Consider the following 23123-nt stretch of genomic DNA (forward strand, 5'->3'; position numbering starts at 1 on the left):
TTCTGGGTTCAGCTGATTTCTCTGCTCCTCCATTTCAGCTCTCAGTAACAACGACTGTCTGAGTTTCACTTCCTCATAAACAGAACCAGGGTGTGTGCAGTGAACATGGGGCTGGCTCCTCCTATTGGTCCTCATCCACTCATACTCCAGACCAGAAAATATGAGGTCAGACTGGAGCTAACTGTGATTCAACAGGGAGGGTAATTACAGGAGATTCATTCCAGGCGAAGGTGGAGCAGGAGTAGAGAAGCAGGACAAAGAACTTCACTTAATAATCTCAAAGGGAGGAGCTGAGTGTAAAATTAGTTGTTCTTATGTTGAAGGACAAGTTCAACAAAGAAAAAAAACCCATCTGTCACGACAACAAACACCTGAACGTTAGAGCTAACAGCTCTTTGAACCAGACCAGTCATATTCATCAATAAGATCTGCAATAAACAACAAAAAAGAAATCACTTCCTGCTGTTGCTCGATAGTTGACGACGAGGAACTCGTTTGTTCGTCACCTCACTGGGAAATTTGTAAAACAAAGTTTAAAAGAAAAAAAAAAGAATAATCATATTTTAACCTGGTGTGCTCAAGACTGATGGAGAAATTACCAGACACAGTCACACCCCCATTCACACCCACCTTCTTACCCCATACCCATCCATATACTCACACACAAGATCAGTTGAAGTAAATCATAAGTCCAGTTATTAAGAATTTTCTTTTCTTGTGCAGCATAAATTCACAAAAAGTTAGAATTAAAATTGAATAAAATAAGAAATCAAAATTCTGAACTTCTGTAACATAAAGACAGATACTACACAGAATTGGCTGCTCCGTAGAGGATGGTGTGAAGACTGGAACATGGTAGTAGGTCAATGGATTCCCACAATGTCAGATAAAAATGTGTACAGAGACAAAGACATTTGGAATCAATTGAAAATCCATTGTGATTTTTCCAACACCCAAAATCCAATCACTATGTCCCTGAATTGGACTGAATTACCAACGAAGAGTAACTGGAAACTCTCTGGTAAAACAAATCAAACTGAAATATTGTTGGTCCTTAGAGTACAGCAGATCAGACTGGAGTAGATCTAATTGATTCATTAGAGCAGTAATTAGGAATGAAATAGCGAAACATGACACAACTTTGTTGACACCTGTAACTCAATCTTCCCACCAATTTCTAATAAAACCAAAACAGGAGCATTTACTCCTCATAAATACTTCAGTGGATGGATATTTTCTTACAGCCCTAAAAATGAAGTATAAAGACCAATAAATACACGTCTCGGTCACATGTGAAAGAGAAAGTCTTTTTTTATTATGGCCTCACTAACATGGAGGTTCTGCGTTCCTCTTCCTGTTCCAGTTTCATTGCCAATGTTTTTTTTTTTTTGCAGTAAGTGATTTTGTCCGACACTGGAACTCATTTGTCATCGAACAGTTAAAGGCTGCTCAGTGAGAAGGAACAGATTCAGATCACGCTCCAGGGCAGTCAGAAAAAGACGAAGAACAGCTGACATTGAAATTGGTCAGTGTGTCTGGTCAGAGCGTGGAAGGCTGTTCTCAGACTGACGTCTTTTAGTCGGAGGGAAATCAACGGTCTGATATGAAATATGGGCCGCACGGTGGAGAGCGGTAAGTCCTCTTGCTTTACATGAGCCAAAAAACTACAGTCGTCAGGTGAGAGCAGATTGAAGACGGTTTGTTGAATGTGCACTAATAAGTCCCACGCTCCCTGGGTTTAGCCACAAAGTGTGAGCTCATCGGAGAGCTGGGACCAATCAGAGCAGTCGTCAGCCATGGGGCAGCGTTGCACTCTGGGTAGTTCTCCACTTCATCACAGGGTCATATGTAGAGACAAACAACCATTCACACCACCATTCACACCAATGATCAGTTGACCCTAATCCCCACCGGGGCTTCGAACCAGTGACCTCCCTCCCTTAAGGCATGAGCACTGACCGTCCCTCCACCACATAATTGTACGAAACATGTTCCTCTTCCTGTAGTGAACGGTCGGTGCTGACTGTTCCGGTCTGGTCGGTTATTTTCAATGGTTTATAAATAACTGTGATTTCATTCCTCAGTGATGAGGACAAAAGACGTGTCTCGGTGAGTCCACGCTCAACAGCAGTGGGAACGCCTCTGTCCAGATTCAGTCTTAGTTTGTTCATTTACAGCTGGATAATTGTCTTCCTGTTCTTTTCACACACTGCCAACTCCACTGCATAGTTCACTCTGCCATCGTTCTTCTAATTCCCCATGTTGCCCCTCCCGCTCATGTCTCATTCACCTCTAGGAACCGTCTGACCTGACCCTTACATCACTTTTTCTCACTTCCTCTTCCTACCTTCTTTTCCTGTTGATGCCCTCGTGACATTGTGAATGCAGTCGAGTTGAGATATGCTACAACAATCATGTGTTACCCTTACATACACCAAGATCTGTCTCTCACCCTCCCCCTTTTTGTGAAACAGTACATACAGTAAATGGAACATACCTATGTTACCTGGTGAAAAGCAGAACACTTCTGTCATTGATCTGAAGAATTTACGCAGGCCGAGATCTGAGTGTTTGCCCAGGGAGACAGAGAGGAATGTGAAGTGATATTGAAACAGTGACAGGGATTACGTAAGACATTCCTGACACACGCATGTGTAGCAGCATGGCTCTAAACAAGTATGATAAACAACATTTCAGAATCTTGTGCAGCCATAGAAGAACAAGTACAAATATGTTGGTTTCAGAAGTAACAATAATACTTGTGATTGGCAGCTGGGCTGTCCAGTAAGAGCCTGGTACAGTACAGTAGTACAAATAGTTTAAGAAACATAGAAACAAATTAGCAAAGCAATACAAAAATAGCTTAAAATTTGCTTTTAATTTGCTTTTGCTTTTAGAATTTTTGTTAAAATAGAGACGTCGGTGATGCAGCAAAATAAAAAAGATGGCTAAATGTTGGACCCAAAAATAATTTTGGATGTAGCAAAACTAGCTGAACAGTGGAAAGTTCAGTGAAGGGCTGTAGTAGGTGAAGTATCTGATTACCATTCCCAGTCAAAGCAGTATGCAGATCAGGTAGCTATTAGGCCCAGTCATTGCCATGACAGTCCTTTTTGTTTTGGAAATGAACCATGGGTCACCGTACTCGCTGCACGTAATCTCTCTGCTTCTTCGTGTCATACATTCTTCAATGTCTTCATCATCTGAAAGTGGAGTTGCTGTATCAACACACTCTCGGTTCCTATGTCTGTTTGATACTATTGTCTCATTGTCCTCAGCTCTGACAGATATAGTTTTTTTTTTTTTTTCCTTACTTGATTGTAGTTTGTTATCCTGAACCATTGCTTCTGCTTTTAATTGTTTTAGTTCTATTCCCTTGTTTCTCGCAAAAGCTTGTTGAAGCAAACATTCGGCCACACTCAGCCCAAGCTTCTCTTGGTTTTTTTTCTTTTGCCTCTGTTTTTATGGGAAGCACAAGCTCTTTGCAGTCTTCCTGTGTTAATTTTCCTTTAAAACCATACTGTTCCTGCCAATTATTGAAATGTTTACATTTGAATTTGACTAAATCTAAATTGTACCTAGACATATACTTAACATCCCCTTTAAACTCCGGAGTATCTGTCTTTTTGTTACATAAGTTTTGATTTCTTATTTTATTCAATTTTAATTTTAACTTTTTGTTATTTTACGCCGCACAAAATACCCAATAAAAATTGGATCACAATTCCTCCTGTAGGTGTAGTGGGTCGAGTGCTGCTTAGGAGCACTCGGTGTTATTAACCAGTCTCAAATTAACAACACGATCAGTCTCGTTAAAGTTATCTTTAATTGTTACGTTAACCTACTAATATAGCAATAGTGTATTACTTGGAGTATTACACGTATACTACAATCAATAGTATTCAATAACAATTAAATATCTGAAGGATTTTTAGATTTTTTTCCTTCCTCTTTACTTTAGTTTAAACCTTGGACAAGTGATATGGTGGATTTCTATACATTGCCCTGTGATTTGCTGATATCCTGTCGCAGACAACAACGCTGTTCACCTCATACAACATGGCTTCAGCTACATCTCTGACTCTTAAACAGGTGTTGAGGGGATGATTAAAAATATGGTGTTGAAGGAATGACATAAATGGCATGAAATCCTTATTGTTTCCTTAGGAAAATTTGTCACAGCCTCAATGCTGCTCTAAATCTTTCTACTGTCACAACAACATCACAAACGCAGTTGCCAAATACGCATTTAATTACAACATCAAACACATCACGCACAAGCCTTGTTAAAACAAATTACAATTTACATAATGACATCATTTTCTAATGGAGGCTTTACAAACATTTACAATTTCAGACTTTAAATGATCTCTACAAGTTAATAATCAATGGTCAATGCATATGTGACTTCTCTGAGGCATCCTATAAGTACTTACAATGCAGAACATTTAAATACCATGTATCCAATCATTTATAAAGCAGTGCAAAAAGCCCAATTATATCATACTTATATATGTGGGTATGTATGCATATATATAAATATTATTATTATTATATATACAATGTTATATCTATAATGTGTATACATAGCTAGGCACAGTAAAATAAATAAATAACTTAAATAAATCGATTAATTACAAACACATAGGCTTAAACATATAGACCTCAATATATATGTAGACATAGACATTTTTTTTTATACATTTTCCATCTGTACTTAGACATTCTGTGCACATGAATGTGATGCAACAGCTGCCACGAGATGTGTTGGTCATTTACATTTTAATCTTTATTTGACACCATATGAATGTGATGCAACAGCTGCCACAAGATGTGTTGGTTATTTACATTTTAATCTTTATTTGACAGAAAGAAAGAGGCGTTGGTCAAATGTGAATAAGTAAATTATGGTTTTAAAAAACTAATTTCTCTATTAGCATTAGAAAACTACTCTGGAGTCCACTTCTCCCCTGTCTTCCTCCTTTGGCGGTTTATGCTCAAGTGTTGGGCTTCAAATGCAAACAGGTTTTTTTTTTTTTGGATCTAACAAATACGCCTGTACTGGCACAAAGCGTTTTAAATGCAGAACACCACATTTCAATTACAACAACTGCTTTTTTTTAAATAATTTTTTTTTTTTGCTTTTTAAAAAAAATTGTGCATTGTTTACTTTGCAAATACCTTTGGCTAACGTACAACCATTCCACCTTGAAAATCTATAATTAAAACACACCACAATTGAAAGGAACTACAATTTTTAAAACCCAATACACATAACACAATTATCAACGCATTGATCAAGTTATAACATCAAGGAGGAGTATAGGCATGTAACCTTAAAATTCTTACAAAAAAAAGCCACCAAATGTTTCGCATTTATCACAAAACCTCAAATTTGTTTAAAGCGGGTGGTATTGTAACTGAAAAAACATTTGACTCTCCTGACTGTTCCATGGCTTTTAACTTTGTCTCCAGCAGTGCGATTTTTAGATTTGCTTTTTGCTTGATTTCCTCGGTTTTTTGAGGTAATGATTTGAATAGCTCATCTCTTTCCGCCTGAAGCTTCATGAATTTCTGTTTCAGTGCCTCGTACTCCCTTTTCCGATCATTCAGCTGTTTTTCTTTGAACTTTAGACAGACATCAGAATGGATACTCTTCATAATCTTGACTTTGTTCTCCTGTTCGACAATTTTCCCCTTGACGCTGGAGAGACGCTCGGCAAGACTTTTGTTGTTGTCCAACAGCGACTTTTTCACATTATTTTTATGTTTGAGTGTCGTATTCATTTCCTCAATATTTGCCTTGAGTGACTTACAGCTGTCCAGTGTAGGCTGAGTGTCCCGAATACTCCCCATAATAGCTCTGAGAGCATTGTTGTGATCCTCTATGAGAGCAGCGATGTGTCCCTTCCACTGTTCATTAAGGTCATTGAGCTCTTTTATCCTTGTCGGCTCCATCTCCTTCAACTGTAACTTTATCTCATCAGCCACCCGAATTTCTACACGTTGCTCCTCAAATCTATTTTGTGCAATAATCATTTTCTCCTTATGTTTTTGATCAAGTTCCTTAATGATCCTCTCGTGATCGGCTTTTACCCTTTTCATGGTGGCCTTCATTTCATTCTTCAACTCGGTCTCCAGCTGTTTTTGCTCCCTCTGTCGTTGTTCAGTGGCCAGAGAAAAATCTGCCCGTAACTTTGCAATTGCTTTGCGCTGTTCGTGTAGCAGATACGTTTCCTTCTGCATGTACATCTCAAGCTGTGCTTGGTGGCGTAACTCATCTTCTTCCATTTCCTTGTCTGCATTTTTAAGCTCAACTTTAATTCTCCGTAATTCTCTCTCTGTCACTTCTAAAGTGGTGTGAATTTTGTCCCTCTCCAGCTGGAAGTGGTTTTTGTCCTTCCTCTCTTTATCAAGTTCATTCCGGAGCTGCACGACATCTTCTCTCAGCTCATCTAAGGACACCTCCGGAACATCAGCTGCAGGCTTTTTTCCTGCGGCTTTCTTTTTGGGAGGCATGGTATTGTATTACAGATCACATAAAAAAGAGATTAATTAAATTTTCAATATTGCCTACTGTAGTGTGTTGGCAGTGATGTTACACAGCAGTAGCAAAGTATGATTTCTGCCATTTCTGTTCCAATCACAAAGCCTTGAAAACTGTGTAACCTTAGACTCTGGAATTTTGTAGTTCAAAGGTATGAAAGGAATGACATCATATGCTGGTGATGATGTAACAATGGCATGTGCACCCATATAACACAGATAAAGCAAAAGATGCAATGTCAACGGGTTGTGCTTCTTATACTCAGTGGACAATATGGCAAGAAACTTTCTCTGTTAGATAAGACTGTAAAATATGCTGTTAGTTCATACCCCAGTTTCCTAACACCAAGAAATAAAATAAAGATCAAATAAAGATCTGATCAAATAAAGAATCAAATACGAGATCTCAAGTTTTAAAAGTTTTACTTGCAAGCAAGGAGTGCAGAACAATGGTTACATTCAGAACTGCACTGAGGAAGTTTTTTTTTTTACACACTTCAATGGTCATCACCTTGGCGTTTCAAAGCCATGTTCAGAACTGCACTGAGGAAGTTTTTTTTTACACACTTCAATGATCATCACCTTGGCGTTTCACAGCCATGTTGTGTTCACGACCCACTTCTGCTGAGTGCTGATTGGCAAAAGCTGTTCCAAACAAAGATTCTCCACCAATAGGAGCCATGTGCTCCTGCAGTTAATCAAGTCAAATACGATCATGACAAACAAAGATTCTCCACCAATAGGAGCCATGTGCTCCTGCAGTTAATCAAGTCAGATAAGATCATGCAGTTCGTATGTTTTTCTCTCTTTGTCATTTGTTGGTCTTCTGTCGGTCTTATTTGGGCAAAGAAACTAGTTCTGGCCGGTTCTGTGTCCTGTCTCTATCTCCAAGTGTAACAGTCGGTACCAGTCAGTGCTGTCCATACCATCCTGTTATGTAAACCATCAGCATGCACGCCTTTCTTCAGCATTTCTCCTTTTAGTACAGCATTTAAAAACAGTATAAAATTATATGGAAACTTAATATAATGAATATATTGTAAAGATTGAATAAATGTATTTACAACATTTTAACAAAAAACAACAATCCCTTTGAGAATGTGGGAATGGATTGTTTCTCATTCAATGAAATCAAATAAAAGAGGGCGAAGAAGAGGAATTTCATAAAGTCTTTGTGGAGTACATTTATTGGATATGTATTTATTCTACTTCATGTGTCTTTATAATAATGATAATAATATAAAAAGAAAGAGAGATGCCCTGTTTAATCCATGGTACTGCAGTTTGATTGTACCTTTGATGCCCTTAGACCAAAGGCAGAAAGTATGACCTATATGCTCATCAAAGTATCTAAACATGGAATTGGAATCCATATAAAACACAATATAATATATATTTAGTTATATAAATATATATATATATATAATCATGTAAGTATATGATTGTATCTATACACATGCAAACACATATTTGTATGTTTATATGTGTACATACATGTAATAAGAAGAAATCATGAAAGCTGGTAAGGCAGTCATTTGGATGTTATTTAATGTTGGATGTCTCTTCTACTTTACAATCAATGTGCAATGTGCTGTGAATTTGAGGGTTACATGAATGGATCCAAAAGACTAAGTGTAAACATGGACACAGCAAGGTGTAGAAAGGTATTATTCCAGCCACTGGATATTTGTAGGAAATTCCCAGGTGTTCAGCAGACTTTTCACTTGCACAGGAAAATCTGGATGGCTATCACATTATCTTAATCAAATAATTATGGAAATATGTTTTTTTCTTCATTAGGAGATATCAGATGAATATATTCTTTGACTAACTTTTAAGCTGATATTTTAGTCTAAAACATCGGACTAATCCTGTTCATTAGGAGATATCAGATGAATATATACTTTGACTAACTTTTAAGCTGATTTTTTAGTCTAAAACATCTGTCTAATCCTGTTACTTTTCTTTCTTTCTTTCTTTATTATTTTTACCTTTTTCCACATTTATATTGCAGCACAGGTATGGACAATAAAGCTACCTTAAGGACCAATCAAATTACCCAAAGGCTTTGGCCAGTTTTTATTATGTCAACTATCCTGGCATCTAATATTGGCCCGGACCCTTCTAACAGAATCCCTCATTACTATGCGAATTTGGGACACAGTGTCAACCTTCCATGTCAGATTAATCCTGCTCTAGAGACAGAAGATCGTGTAGTGATTAAATGGCTGGTGAAAAGAGAACAAACTGAGAAACACACAGAGGAAAGCCTAATCTCCTATTTTGGTGAAAGAATATGTCACCATGAAGCATGTTTCCAAGGCAGAGTCCACTTTGCTCATTCAAATCCTCAAGATGGTGACGCTTCATTAATCATGAATAATGTGACATTTTCTGATTCAGGCATTTACCAATGTAATGTGGAACAATCATTTAGCATGGAACATAGGCAAATCCTGCTGACCGTGATGGAGAATGTATCCAAACCAATATGCACTCTTTACAATGACTTTGAAGAGGGCAAGAATCTCAAGGTTATGTGTAGAGTCTTTCATGGCCCTATTCCCTGGAGCTTCAACTGGGAAAAGACATCTGGAAATAGACTATTTCCTACAAATACAAAGCAAAAATATGGTTACTTAATTATACAACAAATTAAGAAAAGTGATTCAGGAACCTACCGTTGCACTGTTAGCAACCCCGTTAGTGCAGAGCACTGTGAAATAATAATCAACCCAAATTCTCAGTCGGTAGAGCCCACTGCAACGTTCTCACCAAACATATTGACTTCAGAACAATTAGGTCATACGACACATGACTCAGATAATGATACCTTCATGTCACTCGACGAAATATCAAGTACATTAGTCACTTCAGTCATGGCTAAAGAAGCAGGATTAAACCAAGAAAATCTGACACACTTGAGGAAAACGTCAGCAGATTTTGCAGCAATTACTGTCAATACTTTAATCATGGCAAAAGAAGAAAAAATTAGGCCAAGGAATCATACTGCAACTCAAATGACCTCATCTTCATATATGGTAGATAACAGAGTTAGTACTACAGACATGAAAAAACAAGATCGTACAGTCTCATCAATCACAGTCGCAGGAATCTCAATGGGCACACCAATATTAACACAAGAGAAAGGATTTGGCCATTTGAATCTACCTGAAACTGAAACTGCAACCATGGCAAAAGAAGATAGGTTAGGCCACACAAATCTGCCCACATTGGGGATCCTCTCGTCAACTAATGTTGAAGAAATCTCAGTGACTACAACAGTAGTGGCAAAAGGAAAGGGATTAGGCTATACAAACATACCTGGGATTGAAATGACCCCATCAAATGTGACAGATGTCAAAGTTAGTACAACAGACACAGCAAACAAAAATCGGTTAGACCGCTTCACTCTATCTGAGCTTGAGGTCAACTCATCAATTAAAGTAGCAGGAATCTCACTGGGCACACCAGTAATAACCAAAGAGAAAAAATTTGGCCATATGAATCTACCTGAAATTGAAATGCCCTCATCATCAAATGTGGCAAATGTTACTACAAACACAGCAAAAGAAGATGGGATAGGCCACATAAATCAACCGGAATGGGGGACCATCAAATCAATTAATGTTGAAGCAACCTCAGTGAATACACCACTCATGACAAAAGAAAAGGACTATGTGACTATGCCAAAAACTCAAAAGACCTCATCAAATGTGGCAGTTGTCAAAGTCAGCACAAAAGACACATCAAAAGAAAATCGATTGGGCCACTTGAATCTATCTGAGGTTGAGATTACCTCATCAATCCAAGTTGCAGGAATCTCAGTGGGCACACCAGTGAAAACCAAAGAAAAAGGATTTGGCCATATGAATACATCGGTAACTGAAACTACAACCATGGAAAAAGAAGACAGGTTAGGCCACACAAATCTGCCTAAATTGGGAATCGTCTCATCAAGTAAGGTTGAATCAACCTCAGGGAGTACACTAAACACAGCAAAAGAAAAGGCATTTGGTTATATGAACATACCTGGAATTCAAATGACCCCATCAAATGTGGCAGCTGTCAAGGTCAGTACAACAGACACAGCAAAAGAAAATTGGTTAGGCCACTTGAACCTAGCCAAAATGAAGGTCGTTTCATCAACAAATGTTGCACTAATATCAGTGGATAGAGCAGTCATGGCCAAAGAAAAAGAATTCGGGCATAGCAATGTACCTGAAGGAGGGGTCATTGGTACTAAAGACATGGAAATAGATGGTTGGTTAAGCCAAATAAATGTACCCAAATTGGTGGTCACCTCTTCAACTAATGTCACAGCAGTCTCAGCGGATAAACAAAACACAGCAAAAGGGAAAAGATTCGACCACACGAATGTCCCTGAAATTCAAATGACATCATCACCAAATGTCAAAGTCAGTACCACAGACATGGCAAAACAAGAGGAAATTGCCCATATTATTCCACCCGAATTAGAGATGAGTTCGTCAACTGTCTATCAACTTTCAACTATCAATGTTGCAACAATCTCACTGAATTCGCCATCTCTGGCCAATGAGGTGGTAACAGGCATCACAAACCTGTCAAAATCTCAAATCACACCATCACCAAATGCAGTGGGAGTTAGTACTCAAATTGCAAACAATGAAAAAGGATTAGGCCACATTAACCTAACAAAATCTCAGAACACACCTTCCCTGAACAAAACTGCATCAGCAGTGAAAGTGAAAGTGAAAGTAAGGGTATTGATAATACTGGTCGGAGTGGTAACCCCAATCACTGTCATCTTTATCATCATATGCATTGCTTACTGCTATAACAACAGATACTGTGGTGATGAAGTAGTAACAATAAAAAAACCTTCCTTCATTGTGAAACGAAGAAAAAGAAAAGCCCACAACATTGCAAAGGTAATAAAGCATTGCATGAGAGTAATGAATAAGACGTACTAGTAGTTTGTAAATGTACTGCTTTTAAAAGCTCGTCTCTTATTCATTGTAGAAATCAAATTTTTTTTTTAAAAACAGGTAGAAACTGGTGGTACGGTGTGGGTTAACGGGCTTGAAATGGACACTGGGAAAACAAAGGTATTGTAAAATGTATTGAATGTGGTTGAATTCACTGAAACATTCCAGTTTTTACTTTCTGAACTACTTTTTAAAAAAAATGTATTCTCATCTCCAGAATAACAGATTATTGAAAGGTGATTTTGATGACGAGAATAAGTACAATAAAGGACAGGAGAGCAGTTGTAAAGGTGATTGCAAAGGTGAGAAAATAGGGACTTTGAAGGATCAGAGGAGACTGTTTTTCTTTTTTCTTGTTTATATGTAAGTTAAGTAAAGCTAATCTGCCAAGATGTGAACTTAAGAACTTTATCATTTTTTTTAAAGGTATCAACATTTCCCCTGAGGTCTTCATCTAGGGCTGTCGACCAGCTTCTATAAGGTACATTTTGATTTGCTAATATTTTTTTTATCCAAAAGATTGACAAGTTAGGCATCATAATTTTAATCAAACGCCGAACTGCTGAGCTCCAACTCCCAAACAAACATTAAACAATGAGATCTGCTTAATAAAAGGCAACATTATTTGTTTTCAAATTTACAAAAAAAACAAAAAACTGGCCAATAGATTTACCAATGAAAGCTGTTCCACTTAATATTGCACCTGAACAAGGACACATATTTTTCTCTATGTAGTTGTAGTACACTGTGGACCAATTCAATGTTGATAAAAAAAACATTTCGTCTGTAGTACACTGTGGACCAATTCAATGTCGATAAAAAAAAGATTTCGTCTTCTCAAAGTTGACCTGGCATTTACATTAACATCATGTGGTTTAATGTATACAATATAAAATCACCTGCAGAAATATATGTATGTGGTAATGGTAATTACAAGCACATTTTTATTGGTTTATGTTTTACATTTATATTTTAACAAATGCAGGAGTTGATGACACTATTTTTAGGTATGTGTAAGATAGTCTGTCTATTTAAAGTTTGGCTCTTTAAATTTTTTTTCTCTTTTTTGCAGCTAAGGCATCTACCACCTGCAGTCCACTTAATGAGATGTACCGTAGGCGTAACCATTATTGGTTACGAAAAACCTAAGATACCTCAGAGTGACCCTTGACAGGACATTATTCTTTAAGGGACACCTGAAAGGAATATCAGGGACACCGACCCCTGATCTATATTGATAATCAAGGGACTGTATGCAGAATGCTGGTGCCAGCAAAATAAATATTGCCAGGAGCTCAATATTATTTCAATTCTGTCCTCTACAAGGGCAAAAAAAAAAAAAGGGAAACACCTTCTGTCCTCTACAAGGGCAAAAAAAAATTGGGAAACACTGTTTAAACACATCACCTTAGTGAGCAGGCAACACTTAACTTCCACCACTGCCCGGTATCAGTTAATATTGGAATCGGATTTTAAGTGTTTGGACAATATCGTCAAAAAGTTAAGGTACATCCATAGTTTTATATTAACATTTGTGTATGAACTGGGGTGTACGCAAACCATATTTATATAAATAAAAACAACTTTGTATACTGTCCATTAAAATTCACATTTTAAATGACTGTAGTAGTAGTATTAGGAATTCACTATAGAAGCCAAAAAAATTCATGGTCTTGCACAAAAAAAAAAATATGTACAATACCTCTATATAGTGGACTCCGAGATACGAGCTTGTTATGAGTCTGCAACTATTGCAGGATTTTCCCCCGTGATACGAGGAAATATCTAGTTGCGAGTGCTCAACTGAGGACTGGCATCCATTGAGTCATACGGCATGGGGAAGCCGTGCGCTCTGATGCCACAGCAGATGTCACAAACGTTTAGTGTTTAATAAAATAAAATATCCATCCACCCATCCATCCATTTTCGGCTTATCTGTTACCGAGTCGTGGGGACAGCAGTCTCGACGACCGCCACCCAAATCACACTGCACCGTACCAGCCCCTCGTGAACCTTCCTGCAGGTGGTGAATCCACTGGAAGGTACCAACCTCCCAACCTCTTGCACAGGAGCTGAACCTAGGGGTTCCATGCCAATGACAGAGACATTGCCTCTGGGCCTAAGCACCACTAAAATAAAATAATAATGAGAAGTGGAAGAATAAGAAACACTCCAGTAGAGTGAGAACATTTTTGTTCATTTGTTTCCAGTGGCATGACAGATAGTTTGATGAACGTGTAGAGAGTTGGAATAAAAGGGAAACGTAGAGACCGTAGCTCCAATGAGATGAAAGAAAAACAGACACCACTATTTCATTTATTTCTTTTAAATTATTATTTAATTTATTTTAATGCCTTCCGTCCGTCATCTGTTGGCGCTCATATCACTACACTGCTGTGACATGCTACGCTACTAGATGGCGGATCGCATTTGTGGTATAATGGGAGTCACGCGAACACAGGGAGAATAAATCCTGCTGTCATGATGGTAACACCAGCAAAAAGTGTTGTTAAGATATTGTAAATACATTTATTCAAATATTAACGATATATTCATTATATTAAATTCCCATATCAATTTATACTGTTTGTTTTTCAATGCTATACTAAAAGCAGAAGTACTGAAGAAAGGTGTGCATGCTGATGGTTTACAGTGGTGTATAGATGGCACTGACTGTTACTTGGAGATAGAGACAGGTCACAGAACCGGCCTGAACCAGTTTCTCTGCCCAAATAATGAGGAAAACAACATAAAAAAGGAAAATAATCCAAAGTGTATTTCTTTGATCTAACCTGAGTTACTGAGCAGAATAGCTCAGCACATGTACATGTTTTCTATTGGTGGAGAATCCTGGTTTGGAGTTTTTGCCAATCAGCGCTCAGAAGTGGTACGTGAACACCACATGGCTGTAAAGGGTTAAGCTACCGACCATTGATGTGTATGTGAAAAAACTGTATTTAAGCTCTGAGCACTGGGGAGTTCCTCAGTGCAGTTCTGAATGTAACCATTGTTCTGCACTCCTTGCTTGCAAGTAAAACTTTTAAAATTTGAGATCTCGTATTTGATTCTTTATTTGATCAGATCTTTATTTGATCTTTATTTGAATTCTTTGTGTGTTAGGAAACTGGGGTATGAAATAACAGCATTTTTTACACTCCTATCTAACAGAAAAAGTTTCCTGACAATTCCCATCACTGTCAATAAATGTCATTGTATGACATCATCAATACAGTTTTCTAGTATACTTGATGACATCAAGGCGTAGTACAATTTTGGCTTTGATGTGTAGAATGTCATGCAATTTTGGCTTTGATGTGTAGAATGTCGTAGAAGGTCAGTAATGTTAATTTGACAGAAAAGAAGACTACAAATAAGCCAGTGTTGATGATGCCTCAAGAAAAGTATTCAAAAGGCTTTCCAATTCACTGCACTGCTCACGGCACTGCTACATAGCATCAAAAAAGACAACCCTCCAGAAAAGACTAAGAATTATAGCAAAAAGGGATTCAGTTGTGAAAATATACAGTTACAACTAACTGGAAAAACAATAATTTACTCAGGAGAAGACAGTTATAAACATTGCAGATGCCAGCTGTGGTAAAACACAAACAACGGACCTCTGCTGGTTGTCAAAAAGGTAAAATGGGTTCATTAAATGCAGAGGCATTTTTGGCTAGAAAGAATGATATACTCCACAGCAGTATAACCTGTTACCAGATATTAGATTTTATTGGTGAAGGTCATTTTAGTAAAGTTGCCAAATGTGTTGACTTAAACACAGGCAAAATAGTGGCTCTAAAAATCTCCAAAACGAAAAGTAAGGTGAATGACCGTGAAGTTACTATATTAGAAACTGTAAGGGCTCTTGATCCACACAGAAATAATATCGTAAAATACTTTGATGGTTTTAGCTTTTTGGACCACTATTGTCTGGCCTTTGAAATACTGGACAAAAGGCTTTGTGATCTAATGCAGGAAAATAAGTCGCACCCACTAAGTCTAAGTGAAATTCGCTGCGTGACCCGCCAGATACTTGTAGCTTTTGAAGCTCTGAAAAGTATTGGCATCGTGCACTCAGATTTGAAACCTGACAACATAATGCTTGTCAACCACAAGGATCAGCCATTCAAAGTCAAGTTAATTGACTTTGGTCTGGCTCTTCCAGTAAGCCGATTGCACATAGGAATGAACATGCAGATTCTTGCCTTCAGGGCCCCTGAAGTAGTGTTGGGTCTCCCCTTGTCAGAGGCTGTTGATATGTGGGGAGTAGGATGCACTATGGCATTTATGTACTTTGGTAAGAGTCTTTTCCCATCTAAGTGTCCATATCATTGGATAAGAACTATTTTGCACTTGCTGGGTCAGCCAGATAATCACCAAATAACAAGTGGAAGATATAGCCTACAGTACTTTGTCTCGGATGAGCAAGCAAAATGGAGGTTAAGGACACCACTGCAATTCATGAAAGTCTCTGGATTTAGACCAGAGATTTCAAAGAGGTTTACTGACTTGGCCAGAGATTTTGAGGATCTAATTGCAAGAGGCAGAAAACAAACCTGTGATGACATTGAGGATAGACTGGCGTTTTTAGACCTTCTGAAACGTTGTTTGCATCTTAATAGTATACATAGAATATGTCCTAGTAAAGCCCTTGAGCACTGTTTTACAAGCCAGGTCAAACCGGTGGATGAAATGGAAATGGTTTCTACTGTAAATACAGAAATTGGTTTAGGAGCATCGTTTGGAGATTATTTTAATCAACTAACAGAGTCTCCCAAAATAGAACAACCCAGAACTCTGAGTAAACATGAAAGCAAACCTGTATCCTATGATGCAAATGTTTTCACAGATCAAACCTCTCAGAAAAAGTCATTTCAAAAGATTTTTGAAATTTACTCCAGACTGAAGCAAAATATATTGTGTAGATTACTCTGACAAACAATTTGAAGATGGTTAAATATTTTAAAGTTTTATACTTTTGTGGTTATTTCTTTTTTGTATTATTAATAAATATAGACCTAAGGTCAACCACCCATAACAATGAACAGTCCATAAAATAGGTCTGGAAAAGGCTGCAAGGGAAGTGGAATGGATTGAGACGAGTGTCAAAAGAAGTGTAGCAAAGGTGAAAGAATGGATTTAAAAGAGGAGTACAAAAAGTAGTTAGACCTGCTATAATTGTTTACATGTTATGGTTTAGAGACAGTGACTCTGTCTGATAGACAAAAGTCTGGGCTGGAGGTTTCAGAGATGGAGATGCTGAGATTTTCACTGGGAGTGACCAGGGTGGAAAGACATAGAAATGAGAGGATCAGGGTGTGTGAAAGGGACAAGGTGGAGCAGTTTAGAGATAAAGTTAGAGAGGAGGTATTGAGATGTTTTGAATATGTGCTGTGGAGACCTAGTGAATACATTGGACAAAGGATGATGGCGGTGCAAAGCAATAGAAAGATCTCAAAGATCTATAGCGGTTGCGAATGAGGACATAGGGAAAGTTGCCGTCTGTCAAATCATAGGAGGCAGAGTACGGGGTGAGATGGAGAGGCTGTAGTGATACCTAAAGGGAAGTACTGATAGAAGAATTAAGAGGATCTAAACAGTTTAAATTTCAGATATTAGTGTTTGAAGTGTTAAAGTGGTAGTGACTACTGACACTTCCAGTTTATTTATATTCCAGTTTATTTATATTCCTGAGATATTTGTATGCTCTATTTGTACCAATATATCATACTGTTGACACATGGTCTCTCTAGGGTGCATTCATCCCTGTAGGATGGTTGTGAGAAAAGGGGACGTGAACTGTGCAGTCAGTTTTGAACACCTAACTTGGCCTTCTATGTCCAAGCTGGTCATTCTATTTTAGGTCTCTGTGGGCTACGCCTATTGCAGAATGTGTACGCAGTATGGAGCCATAGAAAAACACTGATACACTAGATAGATAGACAGGAATAGCACATGAATAGATAAATAACGGGTTTCTCTGTGAAGATTCTCAGTCATCCAGGTCATGGTCAAGGTTGAAGAGTTGAGCCACTGCACAATTTTCTCAAGAAGATCACCTCCCATCCAAGAGGTTTCTTCAGTTCTAACTGGTGGTGGGGAGTACAGTAAATATATACTGTTAGTGTGACAAAAGATAAAGGTGCTTCAGGTGCCTCCTGTTGGGTGGGCCTTTGGGGTCATCTAGGGAAGTGTTAACAGTCAGTAAGAGTCTGATGGGTCGTTTGACCAATGTGGGGGAGTTTCATAAAGGGTAAATACATATGTAAATAATATAATAACTATCTCGCCTATAATAACGTTTTTTCCTATTTTGCGGTGCGGTCTTGGCACGCAACCACTGTGATAGGAGAGGAATCACTGTATAGGCAGTTCCAGCAGATATAATAGTGTATGAGGTATATTACAACCAGATTTATACAATTATTATCTCTAGGAGTAACATACATACATACTTTTATATAGGGTAGATATTAGTTATACATATACATATGCCTACATACACATAAATACATTGAATATACAGTAAATATATATTCATATATTTAAATATATATATATACACACAGAGCCTTTCCAAAAAATTAGAATATCATAGAAAAGTTTATTTATTTCCATAATTCCATTCAAAAAGTTAAACTTTCATAGATTATAGATTCAGGACCCACGGTTTAAATGATTTCAAGTATTTAGTTGTTTATTTTTACATAATTTTGGGCTTCCAGCTCATGAAACCCCCAAAAACAGGAATTCAAAAAATGTTAATACTATGGAGAAATCACCATTTACATCTCAGTTTTTGCAGAAAAAAAAAGAAAGAAATTAGGATCACATCAAATCAATCAAAATATGGCATTTTCAAAACGATATGTCAGTCTTCAATACTTGGTTGGGAATCCCTTTGCCTTAATCACTGCCTTGATGCGCCATGGCATTGATGCAATCAGTCTATGGCTTTGCCTGGGAGTTATGGACCCCAGATTTCCTTAATGCTTTCTCTCAGCTCTTCTTTGCTTTTGGGTCTGGTGCCCCTCATTTTCCTCCTGATAATACCCCATAGATTCTCAATGGGGTTCAGGTCCGGCGAGTTGGCTGACCAGTCAAGCACTGTGGTGGCATGGGCATCAAACTAGGTTCTGGTGCTTCTGGTGGTATGAGCAGGGGCCAGGTCTTGCTAGAAGATGAAATCTGCATCTCCATACAGATCCTCCGCAGAAGGAATCATGAAGTCCTCTAAAACATTCTGGTAGACTGTTGCAGTGACCTTGGATTTAAGAAAGCAGAGTTTACCAACACCTGCACTGGACATTGCACCCCAAATCATGACTGACTGTGGATATTCCACACTGGACCTCAAGCAGCTTGGGTTCTGTTCCTCTCCCGTCTTCCTCCAAACCCTTGGACTATGATTCCTGAATGAAAGGCACACTTTACTTTTTGCGGAAAAGAGGACCTTGGACCACTGGCCTACAATCCAGTCCTTCTTCTCCTTCGCTCAGTTGAGACGCTTCCTATGTTGGCTTAGGCTCTGAAGTGGCTTGACCCGAGGAACCTGACAATTGTAGCCCATCTCCCGGATGCGTTTCAATGTGGTGGATTTTGAAGCTGTGACTTCTGCCTCATTCCACTCTTTCTGGATGTATGCCAGATTCTTGAATCTTCTCTGTTTGATAATCCACTGAAGCCCACTATCATTTCTTTTGCTGGTGCATCTTCTCTTGCCACATTTTGTCCTTCCACTAGACTTTCCAATGATATGCTTGGACATAGAGCCCACTACAGCCAGCCTCCTTAGGTATGAACTTTTGTGGCTTACCCATCCTATGGAGGGTATCAATGATGGTCTTCTGGCCAGTTGTCAAGTCTGCAGTCTTCCCCATATTGAACCGAACTGAGACAATTGAACCAAACTGAAGCCATTTACACCTAGGGAAACCTGTGCAAATGCTTTTGAGTTTAGTAGATGATTAGTGTGTGACACAGTTTAAAACATTCATGCCATGCAAAATTTGGGTTATTTTGAGTTTAGTAGATGATTAGAGTGTGACACAGTTTAAAGCATTCATGCCATGCAAAATTTGGGTTGATTTCTCCACAGTGTTCCGATCTTTGAATTCCTGTTTTCGTGGATTTCATGAGCTGGAAGCCCAAATTATGTAAAAAGAACAAATCTTTGACTCGGGAGTCATAGTTTTCTAAATCTACAAATACACAATGCAGCTCCTTCTGACCTTCTCTGTACTTCTCCATCAGCATACTCAAGGCAAATATTGCATCTGAGGTACTCTTTCTAGGCATGAAACCATACTGTTGTTCACAAATCTCCACTTCCTGCCTCAACCTGGCTTCAACTACTCTTTCNNNNTGAATGTATGTCTCATCAACTTTATCCCTTCTGTGTCTCTCATGCAGGTTTAAGAAATGCAGCATTGCATTCTGTCTAGACATACTTTAGTCTTTATCCTTGCCATATTCCAGAAAGGGATAACAGTATCAATCATTTGATAAGCAAGGGACCAATTGTCTTGATTTGGTTCCACATTCTTCACGTGCAAGAAATATTGGAAAGCTTGCCCATTGGTTGGCAGCTTTGAACCAATAACACCAGGTGAAGGATGACCAACTAAATATACTTCACTGGAGAACCTTGTAGATGGTGTGCCAACTTGTCTTTGTTTTTCACCTGGTTCCTCTACAGTAATGACTGTGACTTTACCACTACGGAGAACTCTCCCAGATGCCATTATTCTGTCAGTAGTCCAGAAACTGAAATCAAGGAACGGCTCTGTTGATAAGCACTTCCTTCCTGGTCTCAGTGGTTTGTTTGGTTCTTGACATTGAATGCAGTAATAGGTTACCTACCTAAGAGTCCAGTGGTGACTGTAATTCAACTACAGCTCAATCAGGCATTGTCCGCGGATGCTGGTCTGCCATGCTCTGCAATAATCTGATGCAAGGTGCTGCTCCTGTTATACTCAAGGAAAGCAAACTTGACCATTAAATTATATATTTTGAATAAACTTTGAATCTCATTAGTTGTTGTCTCTCAAGAAAACTTTCATAAAACCCAGTATGTTATATAACTGAACCAAAAATAAACAGGAAACATCAAAAGCTGTTTCAACTTCTTGACTGTGGGAAATAATACAATTTTGCTAATGTTAACAAATAATAGAAAATCCCATACAATCTGATTGGTTAAAATGTCATGACTTGTGCTGGCCCTAATCTAAATATTAGGAAACTGACTAAGCCCTGATTGAGCCAAACAGAGGCTCATCTCAACAACATTTGTGCCTGACCTTGCTTTCCCTGAGTGTCCTATTGTTGATAATGAATGTTAATGCAATAAAATAGCTTTAGTCCATTACTGCACTTAATCTTTGTTGAATCAGTAAAGTTTTATGAGGTTCTATGGTGTATAGTTTGACCTGGTCCCTCCGAAATTCCCTAAAATCTTCACATTTTTGCTTCAAAGACAACTATAATTGTATTGCTAATGTATTGGGTATCACCTCAAAGGACATTTTATTGACTTCCATGTGGTACCACTCATAATAATTCTAGTTAAGTTATAAGACAAAATAGAACACCCCCTTCCAAAATGCCCAGCGTTTTTGACATCAAAACTGTATGTCTCGTCGGCGCTTTGCCCAGAGGCAATGTCTCTGTCATTGGTGTGGAACCCCAGGGTTCACCTCCTGGGCAAGTTCGAATCCCGGTTAGGGTGGTTTGCGCCTTCCAGTGGACTCACCACACGCAGGAAGGTTCACGATGTACTGGTACAGTGCAATGTGATTTGGGTGGCGGTCGTGGAGACTGCTGCCCCGCAACCCAATAACGGATAAGCGGATGAAAATGGATGGATAGTTGGAAACTGTATGTCTCATGAGACAGGCATTCCCATGGTCAGAAATCAAAATAATTGTTATATCTGGTCATTCCACAGCTTGGAGAATTTGAGTCACAGCAATTGGCTTTAAAATAAAAAAACAGGTCTAATGGTCTGTTAGCATTACAGCTTTAGCGAAAGCCATCTTGTTTGCATTGTAAAAACAGAGAAACGGAAACAGAAAGAAAAAAAAATTTCCATGGGGGTCGGGAGCTGTGCATGTAATTTTTGTGAAGTTGGTTGCTTTTTGTTTGTTGTCTCAACGGTTTAAAAGCTTTATTAACAGAGCCATCAGAAAGTGCTACCGCCCACTCCAGCATATTAACTATTGCTGTTTACCCTGGGCAGCCAGTTCACCATAGTCACGAGGAAGAGCCAGTGATGACAGAATGGCTTGCTCGAAAAGAAGGAAAGTCAATGAGGAAAATGTTTATTTTTTTGGGACAGAGAAATTTATATTCATTCTTGTGATAAGCATTTCAATGCCTCATATACCTCATATACGCCACTATGAAACTAAGCACACCTTTTTTGAGCAGTTATCTTATGAAGTCCAAGCTGTCCAAGCATATATTTACAGCATAGCAATGAGCAAAATAACGAGCACTAAAGGTATTGTAGATTTTGGTGCAACATAAAAAAATGTTTTGCTTAAACGCTGTTACTGTTTTTTGAGGGAAAACAGATGTGTGAAAAAAATGAAACAAAATTAAATTACTGGCAGGACAGTCACAAAAAAAAAAATAAATGAAAATGTGCTGTTCAAAGTTCTGTTTGCATTTTTTCCCAAAAAAAGCATTTTTTTTTTTCGATATCTGAAAATGTGACTTACTTTTACTGAACAGTAGGCCTTCAATTTTAAGGCTATGGCCTTTATAAGAGAAACAAAAGAGTTATTCGACTCTGTTTGCACATTTTATTTGTTTTATTCTGAGTTTTTTTATCGATAATCTGGAAAAAGGCCTTCAATTTATTTGCATTAGACTGCTTTAATTTATGGTAGAAGAGCTAGCTGTAAACTCAATTAGTATTGTTAAAATACTTTATAAGAGAAACAAAAGAGTTATTCAACTCTGTTTGCACATTTTATTTGTTTTTATTTTATTGTATTTATTCTGAGTTTTTTTATCGTATTGTTAAAATGTGAATAAATGAGGATGTGTGGGAAACCTATAAGAGCCCAGCTGGACGCTGGTTCAAAGCTTTTACTTCAAGGAAATCTTAATAACTGGACCTTCCATACATCCATTCATCCATTTTCATCCGCTTATCCGTAACTGGGTCGCGGGGGCAGCAGTCTCCACAACCCTCTTGAACCTTCATGCGGGTGATGAGTCCACTGGAAGGTACCAACCGCCCTAACCGGGAATAACTGGACCTGACTTTTGTTAAACACTCCTGGTAAATTGTCTAAAGTTCCTTTGAAATATAAATTCCTTTGATCTCATATCACGTAATAATCATGTATTGTATCTTGTTATATATTTTAACTACGGGGGATGCCACAGGTTGGCAGTCATGCAGCAATATGAAGCCAGACTGCAGTAAGACACAGCTAGCTAACAGCAAACCACCTGACAAAGGTTAAGGTTATCTTTTAACTGCCATTCAACCTATTCACTTACTGCTGGTAATCAACTGCTCCAACTATTTTTTTTTAAGTGACACGAAGCTGTGTGCTGCTTGAAAATGCCTCCTAAAAGTAAAGGGAAGAA

The 23123-nt window shown here is 38.2% G+C and overlaps 2 protein-coding genes across 3 annotated transcripts in view; one reads left to right on the forward strand and one right to left on the reverse strand.

Moving 5' to 3' along the window:
* Positions 1-6919, reverse strand: part of LOC103390519 (dynein regulatory complex subunit 4-like) — a gene marked incomplete at its 3' end in the record, with an annotated part of 8473 nt that extends 1554 nt beyond the window's left edge. The window contains exon 1 of the mRNA XM_025063341.1: positions 5384-6919. Coding sequence (XP_024919109.1) covers positions 5384-6519 — 1136 coding nt within the window. The remainder of the gene's footprint in view (positions 1-5383) is intronic.
* A 1619-nt stretch (positions 6920-8538) lies between these two features.
* On the forward strand, positions 8539-12849 carry LOC103390504 (uncharacterized). 2 transcript variants are annotated; one of them, XM_025063471.1, is made up of 5 exons: positions 8540-11459; positions 11577-11636; positions 11734-11818; positions 11943-11997; positions 12589-12849. In XM_025063471.1, exons 1-4 carry the CDS (start codon positions 8568-8570, stop codon positions 11972-11974), a joined length of 3069 nt encoding a protein of 1022 aa, XP_024919239.1. In that variant the 5' UTR covers positions 8540-8567; the 3' UTR covers positions 11975-11997; positions 12589-12849. The 2 variants fall into 2 exon arrangements, with proteins under 2 accessions (XP_024919240.1, XP_024919239.1); XM_025063472.1 differs by lacking the exon at positions 12589-12849 and having other exon boundaries at positions 8539-11459; positions 11943-12264.
* Positions 12850-23123: the final 10274 nt, after the last annotated feature.

The sequence above is a fragment of the Cynoglossus semilaevis genome, chromosome 15 (assembly GCF_000523025.1).
Source record: "Cynoglossus semilaevis isolate Cse_v1.0 chromosome 15, Cse_v1.0, whole genome shotgun sequence".
Classification (NCBI taxonomy): Eukaryota; Metazoa; Chordata; class Actinopteri; order Pleuronectiformes; family Cynoglossidae; genus Cynoglossus; species Cynoglossus semilaevis.